This window comes from Callospermophilus lateralis, chromosome 4 (genome assembly GCF_048772815.1).
Source record: "Callospermophilus lateralis isolate mCalLat2 chromosome 4, mCalLat2.hap1, whole genome shotgun sequence".
Lineage (NCBI taxonomy): Eukaryota > Metazoa > Chordata > Mammalia > Rodentia > Sciuridae > Callospermophilus > Callospermophilus lateralis.
In genome coordinates this window covers 7,764,369-7,781,573 of record NC_135308.1, presented here as the reverse complement: position 1 = coordinate 7,781,573, position 17,205 = coordinate 7,764,369, and the positions used below count along the sequence as shown (strand labels likewise).

The window sequence follows — 17,205 nt, the reverse complement described above, 5'->3', positions numbered from 1 at the left end:
AATATGTAGGGAAACCAAAACATAATTGAAAAAAAAAAAAAATCAAAGCAGTACCAGCTGGTGAAAAGGATGGGGTGGGGTACCCCAGGGTGGAGAAGTCAGGAGGAAGTAGCTAGAAAGTGAAGAAAAGGGAGGCTTGGGGTGAAAACTGCATTGTTGAAAGCAGAATATTTAATTCTCCCCTCAAAACAAAACCTCAACTGCTGTTTAGGAAAAGAAGCTTTGAAATAAATAAATGTATATTTTTCTTTAAAAACATTTATTTTTGTAACTATAAAGATTACATAGCCACTGGAACACTTGAGAATGTTTTAACAATGTACATAGAACATTTTCAAAAGTTTAAGGGAAACTTTATTAGTAGAATCCTACTACTATGAACCACAAAACAGCAATGTTGCTTTTTTTATAATATCTAATTAGAAAAATCTAGTTTTTCTTCAGTGGGGAATTGGGACTACATGCATTTCTGTACACACGACACATGAAATATACACATATTGTAATTCTATTGTGCTTGTTCACTTAACAGCAAAATGTTGTTCCCCTTAATGTTAAAAATTCTTCAGTTCTTAGTTGCAGAGTATTTCTAGTATGTTATAGTCAACCATGAAACAAAAATCAAACCAACATGTATCAAAAGGCAGTAATTTTGAATTATTTCCTTTGACAGATCTTTTTATTTTCAAATGCCTAAACAGTGACCAGGACTTCCTAAGCTTAGAAGGGACATCTTGGTGTTTCCAGGAAAGGATTTTAGAACCTGCTTGGTTTACTCTCAAGACAAAAACAAATCAAAAGTAAGAACAGGCACTGTTTGGCCCAGGGGAAATATACATTACAAAATAAATGTTTTAATCTGAGGCTGTGTGTCTGGCAACATTCTGTGCATAGGTTAATCCTTCTGTCCTCCTTATATTACAGCCTCCCATAAAGACAGAGCGGTAACCAAACACTGGGGGAGGATGGGTCAAAGCTTCTCATTTCTGTGGGTGCTAATCTTAAGTTCCTTCCTTCATATGAGACCATACACCCATCTTGGCACAGTATGTAAAACCGGTATTTCACATTAGGAACTCCCAAGTCACTTCTCACATTTAGGTTGAAATTTTGTCACAGAAACAAATGTTACCTCCTGTGACTTCAGAAACAAGAATGATCCAACGGCACCATTCACCTTCACCTAAACTTGTTCACGGTGTTGTCTATGCCTGGTTCCTCTATGTAATGGCCTGCAAAGTGGGTTTAGGAGTAACTTTATACATAAAGGGTCACTATTTTGTTGAATACATCATCCCTATACTGTGCTTTTTGAGAGCAGTGATGGGTTTTCTCTTTGGATCAGCAGAAATCTATTTGAGGACTTGTCTTTACAATGGCTCCAAAGGAAAACTCCATTTCCTAGCTGTCGGGCTAGGCCTCACACCTTAGTGAGCACAGTGAACAACTGCTAGGGAGGTGGCCAAGCGCGAAGCAACCTCGACACCAGCCAGACCACCGGGCTACACACCACCATCTTTTGGTCCCTGCCGCTTCACGTACTAGTGCGGCAAGTAGGACACGCGTCGTCCTCCTGAGAACTTTGCCCCTGAGCTAGAGCCGCGACTCGCGGGCGGCCGCGCTGGGCCGGGCACCCCCGCGGGAAGAACACGCCCTCGCTGACCGCCGTGGGCCCGGCTTAGGCAACCTCCACTCTGCCGGCCGCCGCCCCGCAGTAGCGCCCGCCCGCCGCGCGGCTCCTAGCTCTCGGTCGTGCCGTCCCATCCGGACGTCCCCGGCCGGCGCCCGTCCATGCTCCGGGCCACCAGGAGGGCCCGCCAGCTCATCCACAGCCTCCTTCCGGTCCCAAGGATGTCCGCCTCGAAGCTCGTCGAGCCCCAGGAGGCCTTGCCCGGCCGCGGAGAGCCAATGCCGGTAGCAGGTAAGGATCACTTGCCGAGGAGCGGGTGCGCCGCTGCGCATGCGCGGAAGCGGCGCGGGCGTCCACCGCCGCCCGGAAGGAAGTCACGTCCGGCTTGGGCGTGCGGAGGTCGGGGCCGCGCAGGCGCGCTGGGCGCCGTGGTCGGAGCCGGGGTGGGTAGGCTGCTGGGCTGTACCCGGAGCTCCTCAGGTCGTCTAGCTTCCCGCGCGTTAAAACAAATCAGAGCCCTTTGAAAGAGCCTAGAATGACTGTTTAACTCTACCGGGGTGCGGTACCTGCAGCCACGCTCTGGGCTGGAAAGGCGCAGGTTTTCCCTCCTGCCCGTCCCGTCGCTGCGGCCATCCGCCCCCGAGGTGCGGTACGCGTCGCCCCTGGAAGCGCTGGAACGAGAACCTGGCGATGCAGACTTGGGTTTTGAAAATGGCCCTTACTCCAGTGTTCTGGCTGAGAGAATTGTCCCCGGCCCCCGTTATCCTCCAGGACGGCCTGGCTGTCCCCCTTGATGAGTCACGCGGAAGTGTCATTTCGGAGCAGAGCTTCCCAAACTTCTCAAACTTTACAGTAAAAGAGGAAACACTAGGAAAATGATCACGTGTGTGGATGCTCCCTAATTTTTCAAAGCTTACTCTCAATTTCTGTCCAGGACTGTGTGGGTCCACCAGTACCAGGCCCATAGCAGAGCGGTACAGGGTGAGCATCCCTTATTCGAAAACAGGAGTCCACACTTTCTTGAGCAACACACGGTGCTACAAGCGGAAAATTCCAAATCACACGTTGGGCGATGGGTCACAGTTAAAACGCAGTAAAATTATCCTAAGGCTGTGTGTGTAAGATGTGTATGAAACATAAATGAATTTCGTTTTAGACTTCCTTCAAATGTCCATGATACCTCATGTGTATATAGTATTCCAAAATAGGAAAAAAAATCACAATCTGATACCCGTGGTCCCACGCATTTCTCATGAGGATATTCAACCTGCAGTACCTTGGTGCGGTGCTTACCATTGCCAAGGGTTGTCTTAACGTGGAATACTTACTGTGAGATTAGCCACGGTAGAGATTTTTGGGGTCTGAAGAAGTTTGGAAATGGTGTGACCTTTTTCTCCTTCACCTAATTAACGGTTGCTGTTGTCTGTATTTCACCTTCATCATTTTATTCAGTCATCGTAAGCCTTAGAGGTTAATTTTTAATTTAAATCCGGAGATTAAATTGAAAAAAATCCAGATTATTATTATTATTATTATTATTATTATTATTATTATTATTATTATTTTAGAGAGAGAGAGAAGAGAGAGAGAATTTTTTTTGATATTTATTTTTTCAGTTTTCGGTGGACACAACATCTTTATTTTTATTTTTTATATGGTGCTGAGGGTTGATCCCAGTGCCCGGCACATGCCAGGCGAGCTCGCTACCACTTGAGCCACATCCCCAGCCCCCAGATTATTTTTTTAAAAATATGGGCTTTAGGGCCAGCTTATCTAAACTTTGTACATTTATCTTTAAAATTGTCTGTGACAAGCCAGTATTTGTAAGTGGACATTTAAAGGCAATGCTATTTTTTTTTTTTTTAAAGAACATTGTAGTTAGGTTTATTTTGACAAAATCATACATGCATGGAATTTAATTTACTCCATTTCAGTCCTTGGTTGTCCCACCCCCCTTTCCTCTGTCCTCCTGCTCCCCCTATTCTCCTTCATATATTATACTGATGTTCCTTTCACTAGTTTATTTATTTATTTTTGACTGGTGCTTTGTACACAAAGATTAAATTCATTGTGATATATTTATAACGCACATAGCTTGATTTTATTAAATTCATTCCACATTTTCTCCCCTTTCCAGTCTTTACTCCCTCCCTGTCTCTTCTATTCCAAAGATCTTCCTTGTGTATTTACAATATCTGAATTTCCAGCCTCCTTTACTCCCCTTATTGTGCTTTAGCTTCGTCACAAGAGAAACATTGAATCTTTGATTTTTGAGGTTGGTTTATTTCACTTAATTTCATATTCTCCAGTTCCCTCTATTTACCAGCAAATGCCATAATTTCATTCTTTTTCATGGCTGAGTAAAACTCCATTGTGTGTATAGTGCATTTCTTTATGCATTTATCTGTTGATGCGTACCTGGGGCTGGTTCCATAACTTCGCTATTGTGAATTGTTCTGCTATAAACATTGATGTCTGTATCACTGTAGTGTACTGATTTTAGTTCTTTTGGTTGAATACCAAAAGAGAGGCATAGCTGGGTCATATGGTGGTTCCATTCCTAGTTTTTTGAGGAATCTCCATACTGCTTTCCAGAGTGGTTTTACTAATTTGCATTCCCATCAACAATGTATGAATGTACATCCCCCGCCCCACATCCTCACCAGCATTTATTATTATTTGTATTCTTCATAATAAAGCAATGCTTTTTAAATGCTGAACTTCTTCAGCTTGTTGTAATTTTTCTTTTTATATATTACAACATTTTTGCTATGTCCTCCAGATACCAAAGAAACAATCCAAAAAATCTTAGATTTTTGGATAATACCGGAAAACTAGTTCAAGATCAACGATTGTGTTTCTCTCCCTCTCTTTTAGGGGGTACTGGGGATTGAACTCAGAGGCACTTGACCACGGAGCCACATCCCCAGCCCTATTTTTGTATTTTATTTAGAGACAGGGTCTCTCTGAGTTGCTTAGCACCTTGCTTTTGCTGAGTCTGGCTTTGAACTCGTGATCCTCCTGCCTCAGCCTTGTGAGCTGCTGGGATTACAGGTGTGTTTTCTCTTGTATGTGGAAGCTAGAGAGGAAAAAGGAAAAGAAAGGGGAAGGGGAGCTCATAGAAATTGAAGGGGACCATTAGAGAAAAAAAAAAAAAAAAAAAAAAAAAAAAGAGACCCGGGGAGGGAGGAGAGGAGGGAAAGGGGAAAGAAATACTGGGGAATGATATTGTCCAAATTATATTAAATTCAGTTTAGCTTTATCTTAACCAGTCCTTATGTTCCTTGGTAGAGTTTATTGTTTTTTATTGTGATGCTGTTTTTTTGGAGTGGGGAGATAACAGATGCAGAACACCTGCTGAAGGTTTCTTCTTCTAAGAACTTTAGGGTAAATAAAAAAGTGGTAGACAAAAAACTAGAGCTGGAACAACCATATGATCCAGGTATACCACTCGTTGGTATTTATCCTAAAGAATTAAAGTGAGCATACTGGAGTGATGTATAATTGCCCATGTTTATAGCTCACAATTCACAATAGGCCAACTGTAGAACTAGCCTAGGTATTCCTCAATGGATAAATGATAAAAAATGTAACACACACACACACACACACACACAAACACACACACACACACACACATACACACACATACACAATAGCGTTTTCAGCCATAAAGGAAAATGAAATTATGTTATTTGCAGGAAAATGAATGAAACTTGAGAACATTATATTAAGTAAGCCAAACTCAGAAAATCAGGAGTTTTTCTCTCATATGTGAAGCTAGAGGGGAACAAGGAAAAGAAAAGGGCACTGTTCTCATAAAAATTGAAGGGAGATCAGTTGAGTAGAAGAAAGAGACCAGGGGAGGGGGGGAAAGGGGAAATACTGGGGAGTGATATTGGCCAAATTATATCATTGTATTGTGTGCATAAACATATATGTAATAATGCATAATTATAATGCACCAAGAAAAAATATGGGGGAAATAAAAAAAATAGAATAGAGTTAGTTCCAAAGGTAGCTCTTTGGAAACTAAGTAAATTGCAACAATAATAGTGTAAATGATGAGTTGGTCTAATAAAGAAAAAAAGAAAGAAGGTGTAAATACACAAAGGGAGAACTGAGAAGGAGGACACAGAAATAAAATTGAAAGAATCATAGGAGACTGTTTTCTCAAGCCTTTGAAAATAAATTTGAAAACTTGGATGGATTTTTTTCTTTTATCTTGGACCAAATCCAAGGCCTCAAATGTGCCAGGCATGTTCTCTACTACTGAGCTACAGCCCCAGCCCAGAATTAATATAATTGATAAGTGACCAAAATTGACCCCAGAAAAAATAGAAAATCTAAACAGTTAAATTTTCATAGAAGAAATAAAGTTGTCAAAGTTACCTCTTACCAAAGCATGATGTCCAGTTCCCAGAGAATGTCTACCAAATATTTAAAGATCAAATGATTCCAGTATTATTTAAAAAGAAAGATCCAGATTCTTTTCAAGAAGCAAGTCTAACATTGCGACCAAATCTGAGAAAGATCACACAAAAAAGGAAACTACAGACTAGTTTCATGTGTGAGGATTGATACAAAATGCTAAATAGATGGGGGTAAACAGAACCTGCCATGGAGATTAGCCACAGAATGCAAAGACCTTTTGTTAATAGTGGAGAACCAGTTACTGTAATTCGTTGTTTAATCTAAGAGAATAATGGCATAGCTATCTCTCTAGATGCTGAGAAGTTATTTGACCAAATTTAACAACTGTCCTGATAGTAACACTCAGGGTGGGAGTAGATGGCTACTTCTTTAATATGTAAAATTATATCTATGTTAACACAAAGGTCAATTTCAGGTTTAATTATGAAACATTAGATAGTCTTGCTAAAGTTGAAGCTTTAGACAAGGATGTGAGCTTAGCCTGGTACCAGGTGTGCACTGTGATCAAACACTTTTAGTTGGTCATTTTAGCTTTAATCCTGGCTTTTTGAAAAAAAAAAAATCCTTGTTTTTTTTAATATTTAAGGAAATGACTACCTGTTTATTAAACATGATGTAGTAGTATATTTATACTTTGCAAGAGGTAAGATTTAAACCTCTAAAATTTTAAGTGTTTAATTTTAAATTAGATTGTAACAGAAATATACCTACATTGAGTGGTTATTATTTTGTTACCATGGGTCATGTTGTTTTCTAGATTTTTGTGTTCTTGCAAGAGAACATTTCAAGTAAGATGGGAGTTTGAACAGGAAAGAAGTGTCTTCAAGGGAGACAGTAGGTGGTCTCAGAGAGGAGATAGACAATTCCTTTCTTTGTGTCCCAGCTTTTATTGGGATTAAGGGGCAGTTTTGGAGACTCCTACCCAAGCACCACTCCTGGCTCTTCATTGACAGTTGGATTCTATCAGATTCCTACTGGCCATGTTTCTACCCATAAGTATCAAAGTGAATCCCATGGGGGTGTGAGATTTATAGTTACAATAAGATTAAAATGACGTGTTGAGGACCTAAAGGTGACTTTTGTTCGTCTTGGCCTGTGCTGGCTAATTTTGCTAGGAACTTGTTTTCTCAGACCTTGAGGCTGTTAAGCTCTCAAGCCTCTGACCAGAGGCTTGAGAGCTTAACAGCCTCTGGGCAAACACGTCTCAGCCCCGTGAACAATATGCTGCTTGTTAGGGGGTATTATCCTAAGTCAGAGCAGGGCCAGAACGACTCTGTGTTAAGTTGTTTCTTTAAAAATGTGTAGAGAGTTAACATGTAGGCTCGAGAGCCTATAGAATTAACTCCTCAATCTTCATGTTCCCACTGCTCATGTCTACCTGTTACTTATCAATTTAATATTGTATTGTAGGTCCTAGCCGGTGTGTCAGTCAAGATAGGATAATTAGAGGTGTTCAAAAGAGAGAGGGGAAAAAATCAGAAGTTCTTAAATACATATGGGATTATAGCTTATGAAAAAAGTGATAACTTAGTGGGGAAAAAGATGGACTATTCAGTAAATGGTGATGGGGAAAATAGGTAGCAATATGGGGAAAGAAGTGCTGGCTCTGTACTGAAACCAAGTTAAAATTCCAAACAGATATAAGATGCTTATAACAGCTCACACTTACAGCGTGTTCTATATGCCAAGTACTGTAGTTAAATTTACTAACATAGTCACTCTTCTCAACAACCTGATGAAGTCATAACTGTTATTATCTCCATTTATGATTATAGAAATTGAGACGCAGAGAGTTAGGTGTCTTATCCAAGATCACATAGCTAATAAGTAGAGGGGCTGGAATATGTACCTAGGTAGCGTGGCTATAGAGGTGTCTGGACATAATTACTCTTTTTCTAGTTAGTTAAATGTAAATTTAAGTATGAGAGAAAGAGAATTCCTTTAAAATCTTGGTGTGAATGTTGTTACTGACTTGAAAATCAAAAGATGTAAAAGGCTGATAAGTTAGATCACTTCCACCGAAGAGTCTTCTGTGTGGCAAAAATCACCTTCAGCCAAATCAAAAGACAGCCCGGGATGCATTTCATTGGTGGAGGACCGATCTCCCTAGTATGTACAGAGCTTCTAGAAAGTAGTAAGAAAACACCAACATCCATTAGAAAATAGGCAAAGGTTTTGAGCAGATAGTTTCCAGAAAAGGAAGCACAATTGGCTCTTAAACATAAAAAGATGCTCAACTGCGCTCACAATGCTAATACCACTTTCAGATTGGCAAGCCCCCAGCGCTTTGAAGATATACTCCATGGGTAGATTCCTGACGAAACGTAGGTCGGCTCCACTCTCATGGAAAGCAATTTGGCAGTATCTATCGAAAATTTAAATGCGTCTACCTTTTGACTCAGGAATTCAATTTCTGGGAATTGCTGTGCAGATCCACTTGCACGCTTGCCAAGTGACGACTGTACCAGGTTATTCACTGCAGCTTTGTTTGCAATAGCCGAAGATTGGAAACAACCCAAGTGCCCTTCAATAGGGCTAGTTAAATAAATGATGGTTCATCCTCACAATGAAATATGCAGCTGTAAAAAGAATGTGGGACGTCTATATGAATGGTGTGTAGAGATTGCCAAGATACAGTGAAGGGAGAAAGCAAGGTCAGAACAGTATGGAGAGGATGCTAACTTTTGTGTAAACCAGGGGGAAAATAATAACATGCATGTATGTATAAAGAGACTCTGAAAGGGGAGCTGAGGACTAATAGCTGGGGGAGGCCATGCGATGAGCTGAGATGATGGGATACATAGACTTTTTACTTCATGCTTCTTTATAACTTGTGATTCTCCTAATGTGACTGCATTATTGAATTAAATGACTCCACGTTGAGGATGAGCTCTCTGCTGTTGTAGTTTAATTGACCACCTTTCTATCATCTTTTGTCATACTGATTTTAATTTTTTTAAAAAAATTTTTCTCTCTTTTCCTTGTCAAGTACATCTTTTTTCCTCCAATATGCTTTTGTAATCAAAATCTACATTTTGGCGTGATTTAAAAATCTAAATTTAGAGGTGAAATTGGAATAAGTTAATCCAAGCCGTTTTACATTTCATAAATATTCATTTTTATTGAAGCGTCAATTGTGGTGGCAGCATTTATACAAAGAAAAGATCTTTGGGGACAAATTCCTTCCACTATTATGTGTCAGGCATTATGTGTATTTCTTTTGTGGTGAGTGATATACACAGATTTTTAGAAGAAAATGATAGGAAACAGTTTTTCTTTTAGAAACATTTTCCCCAATGTGTGATTAATTTCTAAATTGTAGGACACAGAACTGCTATTTCTCCTCTTTGCTTCTTGTGCAAAGCTCTTAGATTGTTTTACTCTCTGTTGCAGGACTTTCTGCTCCCCCGAAGTCCCTGGAAGGTGTGGAACCCCACTGTCTGATCCCTCCTTCCCTCCCTCCCAGCCTTGTGTCCCACGGTGCCCCTGTGGAGCCCACCTTCTTCCTGACATGATCAGTGCTCACTGCTGCACCCATGAGGACTGCATGCTCTGATCTTTCTATTAATTCCTTCATTAAATGTCTGTTAAATGCCTGCTTGGGCAAAGCCTGTATGTTTCCATACATCCTTTTCTTATTCCTTCAAAATTGGTGTAGCCTAATTCCACTCGTGTAAACCCAGCCCTTTTCTTTCAAGCCTCAGCAGTCTCCTCCTTCTTCACTGGACAAACATTTATGTGCGACTATGACTCCTTCTGTCAGCTCTTGCATTGCTGCTTAGATGCTTTGCTGCCAAATTATCAAGTCTGTGTTTTATTTCCTACATGATGGTAGCTCCCTGAGGGAGAAGCTGCCTTTGGCTCCTTGGGAGCCCTATGTTTGTTACTTACTTCGTTCTCTGGTCTATGGCACTTCATAAAAGATGCTGCCCACACCAGGTACCTAGCAGTGGTTTATGGGTATCATGAAGAGGATGGTTAAGACCTGAAAACATAGTCTAAACAAGTGGTCTTCTGTCACCACTGTGACACAGAGAAGCCAACCTAGCTGACATGGGCATTTACTCCACATTGTTCCAGTAGTAGTGATGGATTCATACTGATTTCTTCAGACTGTTCTTTTGTCCCTCTTGTGACCAGTGGTAAATGTGGCTTCTGGCCAGGATGAAGGGATTGAATTTCTGAGCAGACACTTGCTAGGCATCTGCAGCAGGGGTGGGGAAAGGGCACAGAGTTCAGTACCACCCAGGTGAGGTCTTGGCCTGCCACCCTCAGGTTTGGGAGTCCCTGTGAGCCCCTGTTTGGAGTGGGGAGGGAATGTGGGTAGGAGGGAGGGGAGCTGGTGACTGGGAAGCAAGGGGAGGCTGGTGGGTGAGGGGACAACAGCTGAGCCCTGGACTTTAGAGAATAAGTGGGATGACAGGCCTCAGGAGAGACAACGGGATAATGTCTGTTTGCTGAGCTTGGTCTGGCCCCTTCCCACAAACAGCCCTTGGCTGGTCCTGCTGTTATGAGCTTACCAAAACCCTTGAACTTCTGTTGGTGTCTGAGACTCTGAATTCTGCCAGGGTTGGTTTCTGGGTTTTAGTGAGTGCTGAATGAGAGTTGTGGATGTCTACATGCTACCTGTTTGTCTTTCTCCTATTGTAAATTCCCAGTTTGAGAAAGTCACAGTATCCACTGTTGGATGATGGTGTGGTACTAGACGTAAGCTATCCAAGGGGAGAAATTGTCAGTAGGCAGACATCAAGTACTTGCTGAGCAACAGCAGCATAGCACCTGAGAGGCAGGGCCCTTCCGAGTGGTACTGCATATAACAGACACGCCACATGAATGAGATACAGTGGCATGTGAAAGAGTCAGAAAACATTGGGGGACTAAGGGAGAACAGCGTGTTGAAGATGCTGGGTTTGGGGGCCTGGGCTTGGCATTGTCTGCTGGTCTCCCTCTTGTTGGTTTTTCCCATCACATTCAGAAAACCTTACCAGCTAGGTAGAATTTCTGTAGCCAAGTACAAAAGTATGTGAAAAGGAGTGCCACTTGCCCATGTGACACAGTGACGGTTGGTTTACCTGCCACTTTCCTCTCCTTCCTGTAGCTCAGAGAACCAGCCCAGGTGGGTTGCACAGGACTGAGCTTTGTGAAGGGGCCCAGAGCGTCAGCCATGTCAATTTCTAGTGAGCTCAGGTTGTCTTCATACAGCAATTTAGTCATTTTGGCTCCTGTTCATCTGCTTGTCACATTTTGAGCTGAAAGAGGGAGAGCAGTTGGAAGTGTGGGACCTGGGCCTTGCCTTTGGCATCTGCGCACACTGCCTCTCCCTTCCTGTTCTCTCTTCCTCCTTCTCTTGACTGGCTGGCTTCTGTGCCTGGCTTCTGAAATCTATATCTCATCTTGCGAAAGTTCCACTTTTCTGTTTCCGAATTCTAACAGGGTGGGTAAGTCCTGCTGTAAGCACGGTTCCGAAAGCCATCGTGTTATTTCCCCGAAACCACTGGCTACCTGTTTTAACGTCCACATTTCTGTCAGTGGCACTACTTCTCTTTAGGGAGAAAAGGTAGATTTTCTTTCCGATATTTGGCGCTGAGTGATAGCTCTTCCCGCTTGTGTTTCCTGAGCTCCTAGCCTGGTTACAATACCCTGCTGGCATGACCAGACTCTTGGATTCCAACAGCTAATTCCCTCTTGATAGCCTATCCAAAAGCTCCTCTCCTTTTGCTGAGATGTTTGATGGTCAACTCATGATGCCTAGTGCTTGATTTTCCTTGACCAGAAACCTCTGTGTTGTCTGGATCCTCTCTGTCTAATGGGCCTGTTATGAAAGTTGGCATAAAGTTATTGTCCAACATGAGAAAGACATGGCTTCTTACTTTCTGTAGGACTTTTGTGTCACTTGTGTGAGTGTATCTGTGGTGTTTCTCGTCAGGGTCTATTTCAGATCCACTACCTTGTTGAATAAGTTTATTAAATTTACATCATAATAGAGTGAAGACTGGCAATAGCAAAACTGGAGGATACACAGAGTGACAATACGTTCAATGAATATATTACCATTACATTTAAATCATGAAGAAAAAAAGTTAAGAACATTGAATGTCTTCCCAGAGCATGTACATGAAATTAACTCTTTTGAAAAAAATGTTACCATGGTAAAGAAATAATATTAATGTTGAATTTCCTTTATAATTTTTCATGTTTTACCTTTGACTTAAAAAAATATTTGTAGTGTACTGTTAGGTAATTTATAGTTTGCGTAGGTCAAATACAATGTGAGAAGTTAAAAAGCTTTGATCAACTGAGGCCACAAACACTTCTTTGACTTACTGAAAAAAATGGAATTTTGACAGATTGTACCCCAAAGGGAAGAGTCTTGAAAATGAAAAACTTTGAGGGAATTCATAGCATTCCAGCTGGAGAAAAATCTCAAAATTACTGTAGTTCTCAGATGAAAAGAAAACTGCCTCAGAGTGGCAGAACCAGTAGGGAGCCATCAGATAGGACCCCCCCCCCCCCACAGAAAACCCCGCTTTCTAGAAGCCTGCAGCTCTCTTCCCGTTCACCAGGAGCCGCTCCCCACACAGCAAGCCTCTGCAGGAACCTCTGGCAGCCCTGGAGTTTCCTGCTCACCATCACATTTTTCCACACCAAGGTGTGTGCTCTGGCTCCACGCAGCACTGCCCAAGCCCCTGTGCCCACTGTGATGCGGTGCACAGACCCAGGCCGCCCTATCCTGGGCAGGTGCCTGGGAACCCAGAACTCCTGATTGCCTATGGTGAATGCCCGTTGCAGTAACTTAAAATAATAAGTTATGACATAAAGATTGTCCTTCAGGATTATCCTTCTACTAGGAAGCTGTGTGGATTTGCTTCAATATATGGGAGAAAAGTGAATAATTATTTTCTGGTCTTTGGTAAAATGTTAGATATTTCTAATTGGATTATTATTATTATTTTTTTTACTGTTAGTTTGAATTGTTTATATATACTAGTTCTTTGTCAGACGTGGGTTTGTATATATTTTCTCCTAGACTGTAGCTTGTCTTTTTATCTTTGTAATAAGGCCTTTTGCAGAGTAAAAGTTTTTAGCTTTGATGAGTTCCATTTTACCAGGTTTTCCTTTTATGTGTCATGCTTTTTTGTGTCAAGTCTTAGAACTCTGCCTTACTGTGATCCTGAAGATCTTCCCTGGTACATTTTCCCCCTTAAGGTCTTCTAGTGTTAATTTTACATTTAAGGCTGTGATCTGTTCTGAGTTGGCTTTTGTGTCAAGTTGAGGCTGAGGCTGAGGCTGACATGAGGCTAATTTTGTCAATGGCACATTAATTGTGGGTTTCAGGAGAGTCCCCACTACAGGGGCCAGAAAAGATCACCCCCTGACTTCCCAAGAGTATTGTGTTGAATGGGTCTTCTAGTGCCTGTTTTTACAAATAAAGCTTTATTGGAACACAGGCATGCTTATTTTGCTTTTGTAGTATAACAACAGAATTCAGCTGTGATTGAGACAATATGACCCTCAGAGCCTAAGACACTTTTATCTGGACTTTTACAGAAAAGGTTTTCTGAATCCCACTGTAGTTTCATGAACTTTTTCTTTTGGTTTGCCTTTTTTTCTTTTTTTCCTTTTCTGTCAGATACTTCCTGTCTCCTGGTGTCCAATTACTCTGTACATGCATTTTCAACTGGCTGAGACCTAGCATTGGAGTCATTGGCTGGTGTTAGCCTCAGAAGAAAGCCGGAAGGATGAGTGGGTGGGCCTCTGGCTGCCTTCCACCAACCTGCCTGTGTTCTCAGCATCAGTAGTATTTCAGGTAGTTCTGATATGATAAATTGGAAACTACTATTAACTCTGTACCTCAAGTGTCGCCCTAAACAAGTCACCTGCATTGCACCGTCTTCAAGCTTGACCTCCTGCCTGCCCCACCCCAGCTCTCACTGTAGTCTGCACTATGGTGTGTTTCAGAATGTTTACACAATAAAAAGGTACAGGACTTTGGTGATTTCTACAGGATCTGGTGGACTATTGCATTTCTGTATGCACCGATTCTTTGTATCGTAGTTGGTATTTACTATATACTCTTTCCTACCAAGGGAATTTTATACAGTTTAGCTTTGACAAATTTCTTGCTTTGCCCAAAAACTAGGATCTTGATAACTTTATGACTTGAGTCTGTAAGTTAGGAAATAAACAGACGTGCTCCTCTGGTTACCAGAAGTTAAGCCACTGTGGTTTTGTGCTTACTGGTCATTAATTGGAGATGGCGTGTCCTGAGTGTACATTTGACTTCATCTCTTCTCTCCATACATGGCTTTCTTGACAATACTCTTTTTTCCTTCTCTTCTCCATGCTTCCTTTGCCCCAGTGCCGCCTCCTGTGGTGACGCCTTCTCTTACTCTCCAACATGCTTGACCCTCCTCTCTTTGGGACCTCTTGAACTTCTTTTCTTTACTCCTCATTTGACAAGCAATCAGATTGCTTGAAGATATCTTATATTGTTGTCTTATTGTTGAACTTCAAGCTAGTGATTTAACTTCATTGAATGCATGTGTTTTCTCCATAATAGCACTATAAGTTTGGTGAGGGCTTACTTATTTGTGTGGCTATATATTTATATTTATATATTTGCCTATATATGTTTCTGTTACACAGTAGCTACTAGTTAAATGAATGAAAGAGTGATTGAGCTTATATTCTTTTTTAAAAAATGCCTTTATTTTATTTATTTATATGTGATGCTGAGGATTGAACCTAGTACCTCACACGTGCTGGGCAAGCACTCTATCACTGAGCTACAACCCCAGCCAATTCTATGTAACATGTTCAGAAGTTGTCTGTTCAATAAAATCCTTTCAGTACAGTACAGGTCAATAGATATTAATGTTAATGAAAGCAAAGTTTCTCTGCTTCTATGGTGGGAGGGGTCTGTGTAACCTGCAGGCCTCTGCAGCTGAAACAGGCTGTTGTAGCATTAGCTGCTAATCAAGGCAGGGGATGCCTGCTAGTCAGCTCTGAGGATCACAGCTGGCAAAACCCACTTTCTCCACTACCATTTAGTGGTGTGTTGTAGCTCCTAATGACCTCTGGCTATGCCCTTCAGTATTGCAGCAGACCCCAGAAGCTCACTGCCACTTTCTTCTTTCTGGGGTCTTGTCTCCTGAATTGGAGGATTGAAATCCACAGACAAGGAAGGGTGAGTGCAAAAGAATAGGATTTATTACTGTATAAAGAAAACAATGGAGCTCTCGTAGGGCGAGAGGGCACTGACAGGGGTTGCCACTTGAGTGTTCTCTTCCAGGGGTTTATATAGCACCTGAGTTAATGCTGTTGGTCTAAATTTATGCTAATCAGGGCTAGGAAAAGTACTAAGATACTGGCTAAAATATATGCTGCTCAGGTTTTGGAAAAGTACCAATGCTGTTGGTGAGCCCTGCTATTCTACTCAGGTCTGTCCTATTTCCATTTTCCTGCTGCTCATGGGGAAGTGGGAGGTTGAGGTGGATCATGGATGTTTGGGAGAGGGGGTTCAGGGCTGTGGCACTGGGCAGAGCAGGCATCTGCACTGGCTCAGGCAGGGCTGCTGTGGGGGGAATAAGTTGGTGCATTTTGGCTGTGTTGGCCATGGCTCCCTGTGCCTCAGGCCCACACTGGCATGGTGGGCTCCATGCAGCTGCAGGCAGGTGCTCACCACCTGCGCTCCAGCCCTCTGGGTCTGCAGTTCCTGCACTATGACAGAGGGGCCTGGATTCATTAATGAATTTCAATAAATGGATGCAGTGTTTTTAACTTAGCTTCCAGTACAAACTATCCATCTTTAGGAATTTGATTATGATTGCTGTGTATGCCCAATGGCTGACTTTCCAAAAAGTATTAGAGGAGGTCTGAGCTCTACCCTCCACATCATGATTTGTGTTTAATATTTATGGAAGTGACATCTTTATGCAAATATGTAAAAATGGTGGTGAATGAAGGAAATGGCTCTCAGTGTGACAGAAGAAAGTATCTTAAAGCGATCTATAGTTTCCCCAAGGTTGTGTTAACATAAAAAAGACATTGTTTTATGTTCTCAAATCAAGAGATGATTTTATGATTTAACAAGTTTTACGCAGAACTTTTGTAAGGTTATCAGCACAGCATAAGTGCTGCCGAGACCACATAGCAATATTGGAATCTGGATTTATTGAGTTTGCTGTGTTCCTTCAGGTCTCATTCATATTTTTCTCCCGAGGGTACCACTTTCCTCTCTTGACTTAATACCAAGATATAGAAACTCATTTGTGCTGCAGTGTGAGATGCTGGGAAATGAGTGCTTGTTTATTATCTCTCTCTACAGGACCTTTCATGACCATTAGTTGATGTTTGCCACCTCTGTATAAATAGGTGCATTCAGAAGTATGGGACCATTTGGTTTGGTGGAAGTTCATGTGCTTCATGTTTGGAGGTGTTTTAGTTAGCCTTTTCACTGCTGTGACCAAAAGACTTGATGAGAACAATTGAGAAAAAGTTTATTTTGGGGCTCACAGTTTCCGAGGTCTTGGTTCATAGATAGCTGGCTCCATTCCTCAGGGCTTGAGGTAAGGCAGAACATCATGGAGGAAGCTATGTGGTGAAGGAAAGTGGCTCAGAACATCACCCCAGGAAGTACAGTTGAGTGCTGTACTCAACAAGGACAAAATATAAACCCCAAATGCATCCCCCAATGACCCATCTACTCCAGCCACATCCTACCTGCCTATTGTTACCACCTAGTTAAGCCCTATCAGGGGATTAATGCACTGACTAGATTAAGGCTCTCATAACCCAATCATTTCACCTCTAAACTTTCTTGCATTGTCTCACATGTAAGCTTTTGGGGACATCTCCTATTTAAACCATAAGCTGGGGAGTCTCAGCTCTAGTTTGTGTGCTCCCTACCTGCATTACCTTGGGTGAATTTGCCCCATTTTTATCTTTTGTAAAACACAGGACGGTGGCACCTGCCCCATGTGGATATTCCTGGGGACAGAAGCCACGATGGGGAAGAGCCTAGCATGGTGCCCATCTCCTGGCAGGTGCACATGATGTTTTCTTTTTTATTTATTTTTTTAATAGTGTGTTATGTCCAGGAACCTTTTGAAGACAGCCTACTGCTATGGTGTTGCCCCTTC

At 41.9% G+C, this 17,205-nt stretch overlaps 1 protein-coding gene across 2 annotated transcripts in view; it reads left to right on the top strand.

The window, feature by feature from the left end:
* The first annotated feature begins 1,560 nt into the window (after nucleotides 1-1,560).
* Msra (methionine sulfoxide reductase A) overlaps nucleotides 1,561-17,205 on the top strand; it is a 329,950-nt gene continuing 314,305 nt past the window's right edge. For both annotated transcript variants that reach the window (XM_076852263.1, XM_076852262.1), the window contains exon 1: nucleotides 1,561-1,921. In XM_076852263.1, coding sequence (XP_076708378.1) covers nucleotides 1,792-1,921 — 130 coding nt within the window. In that variant the 5' untranslated portion in view covers nucleotides 1,561-1,791. The remainder of the gene's footprint in view (nucleotides 1,922-17,205) is intronic.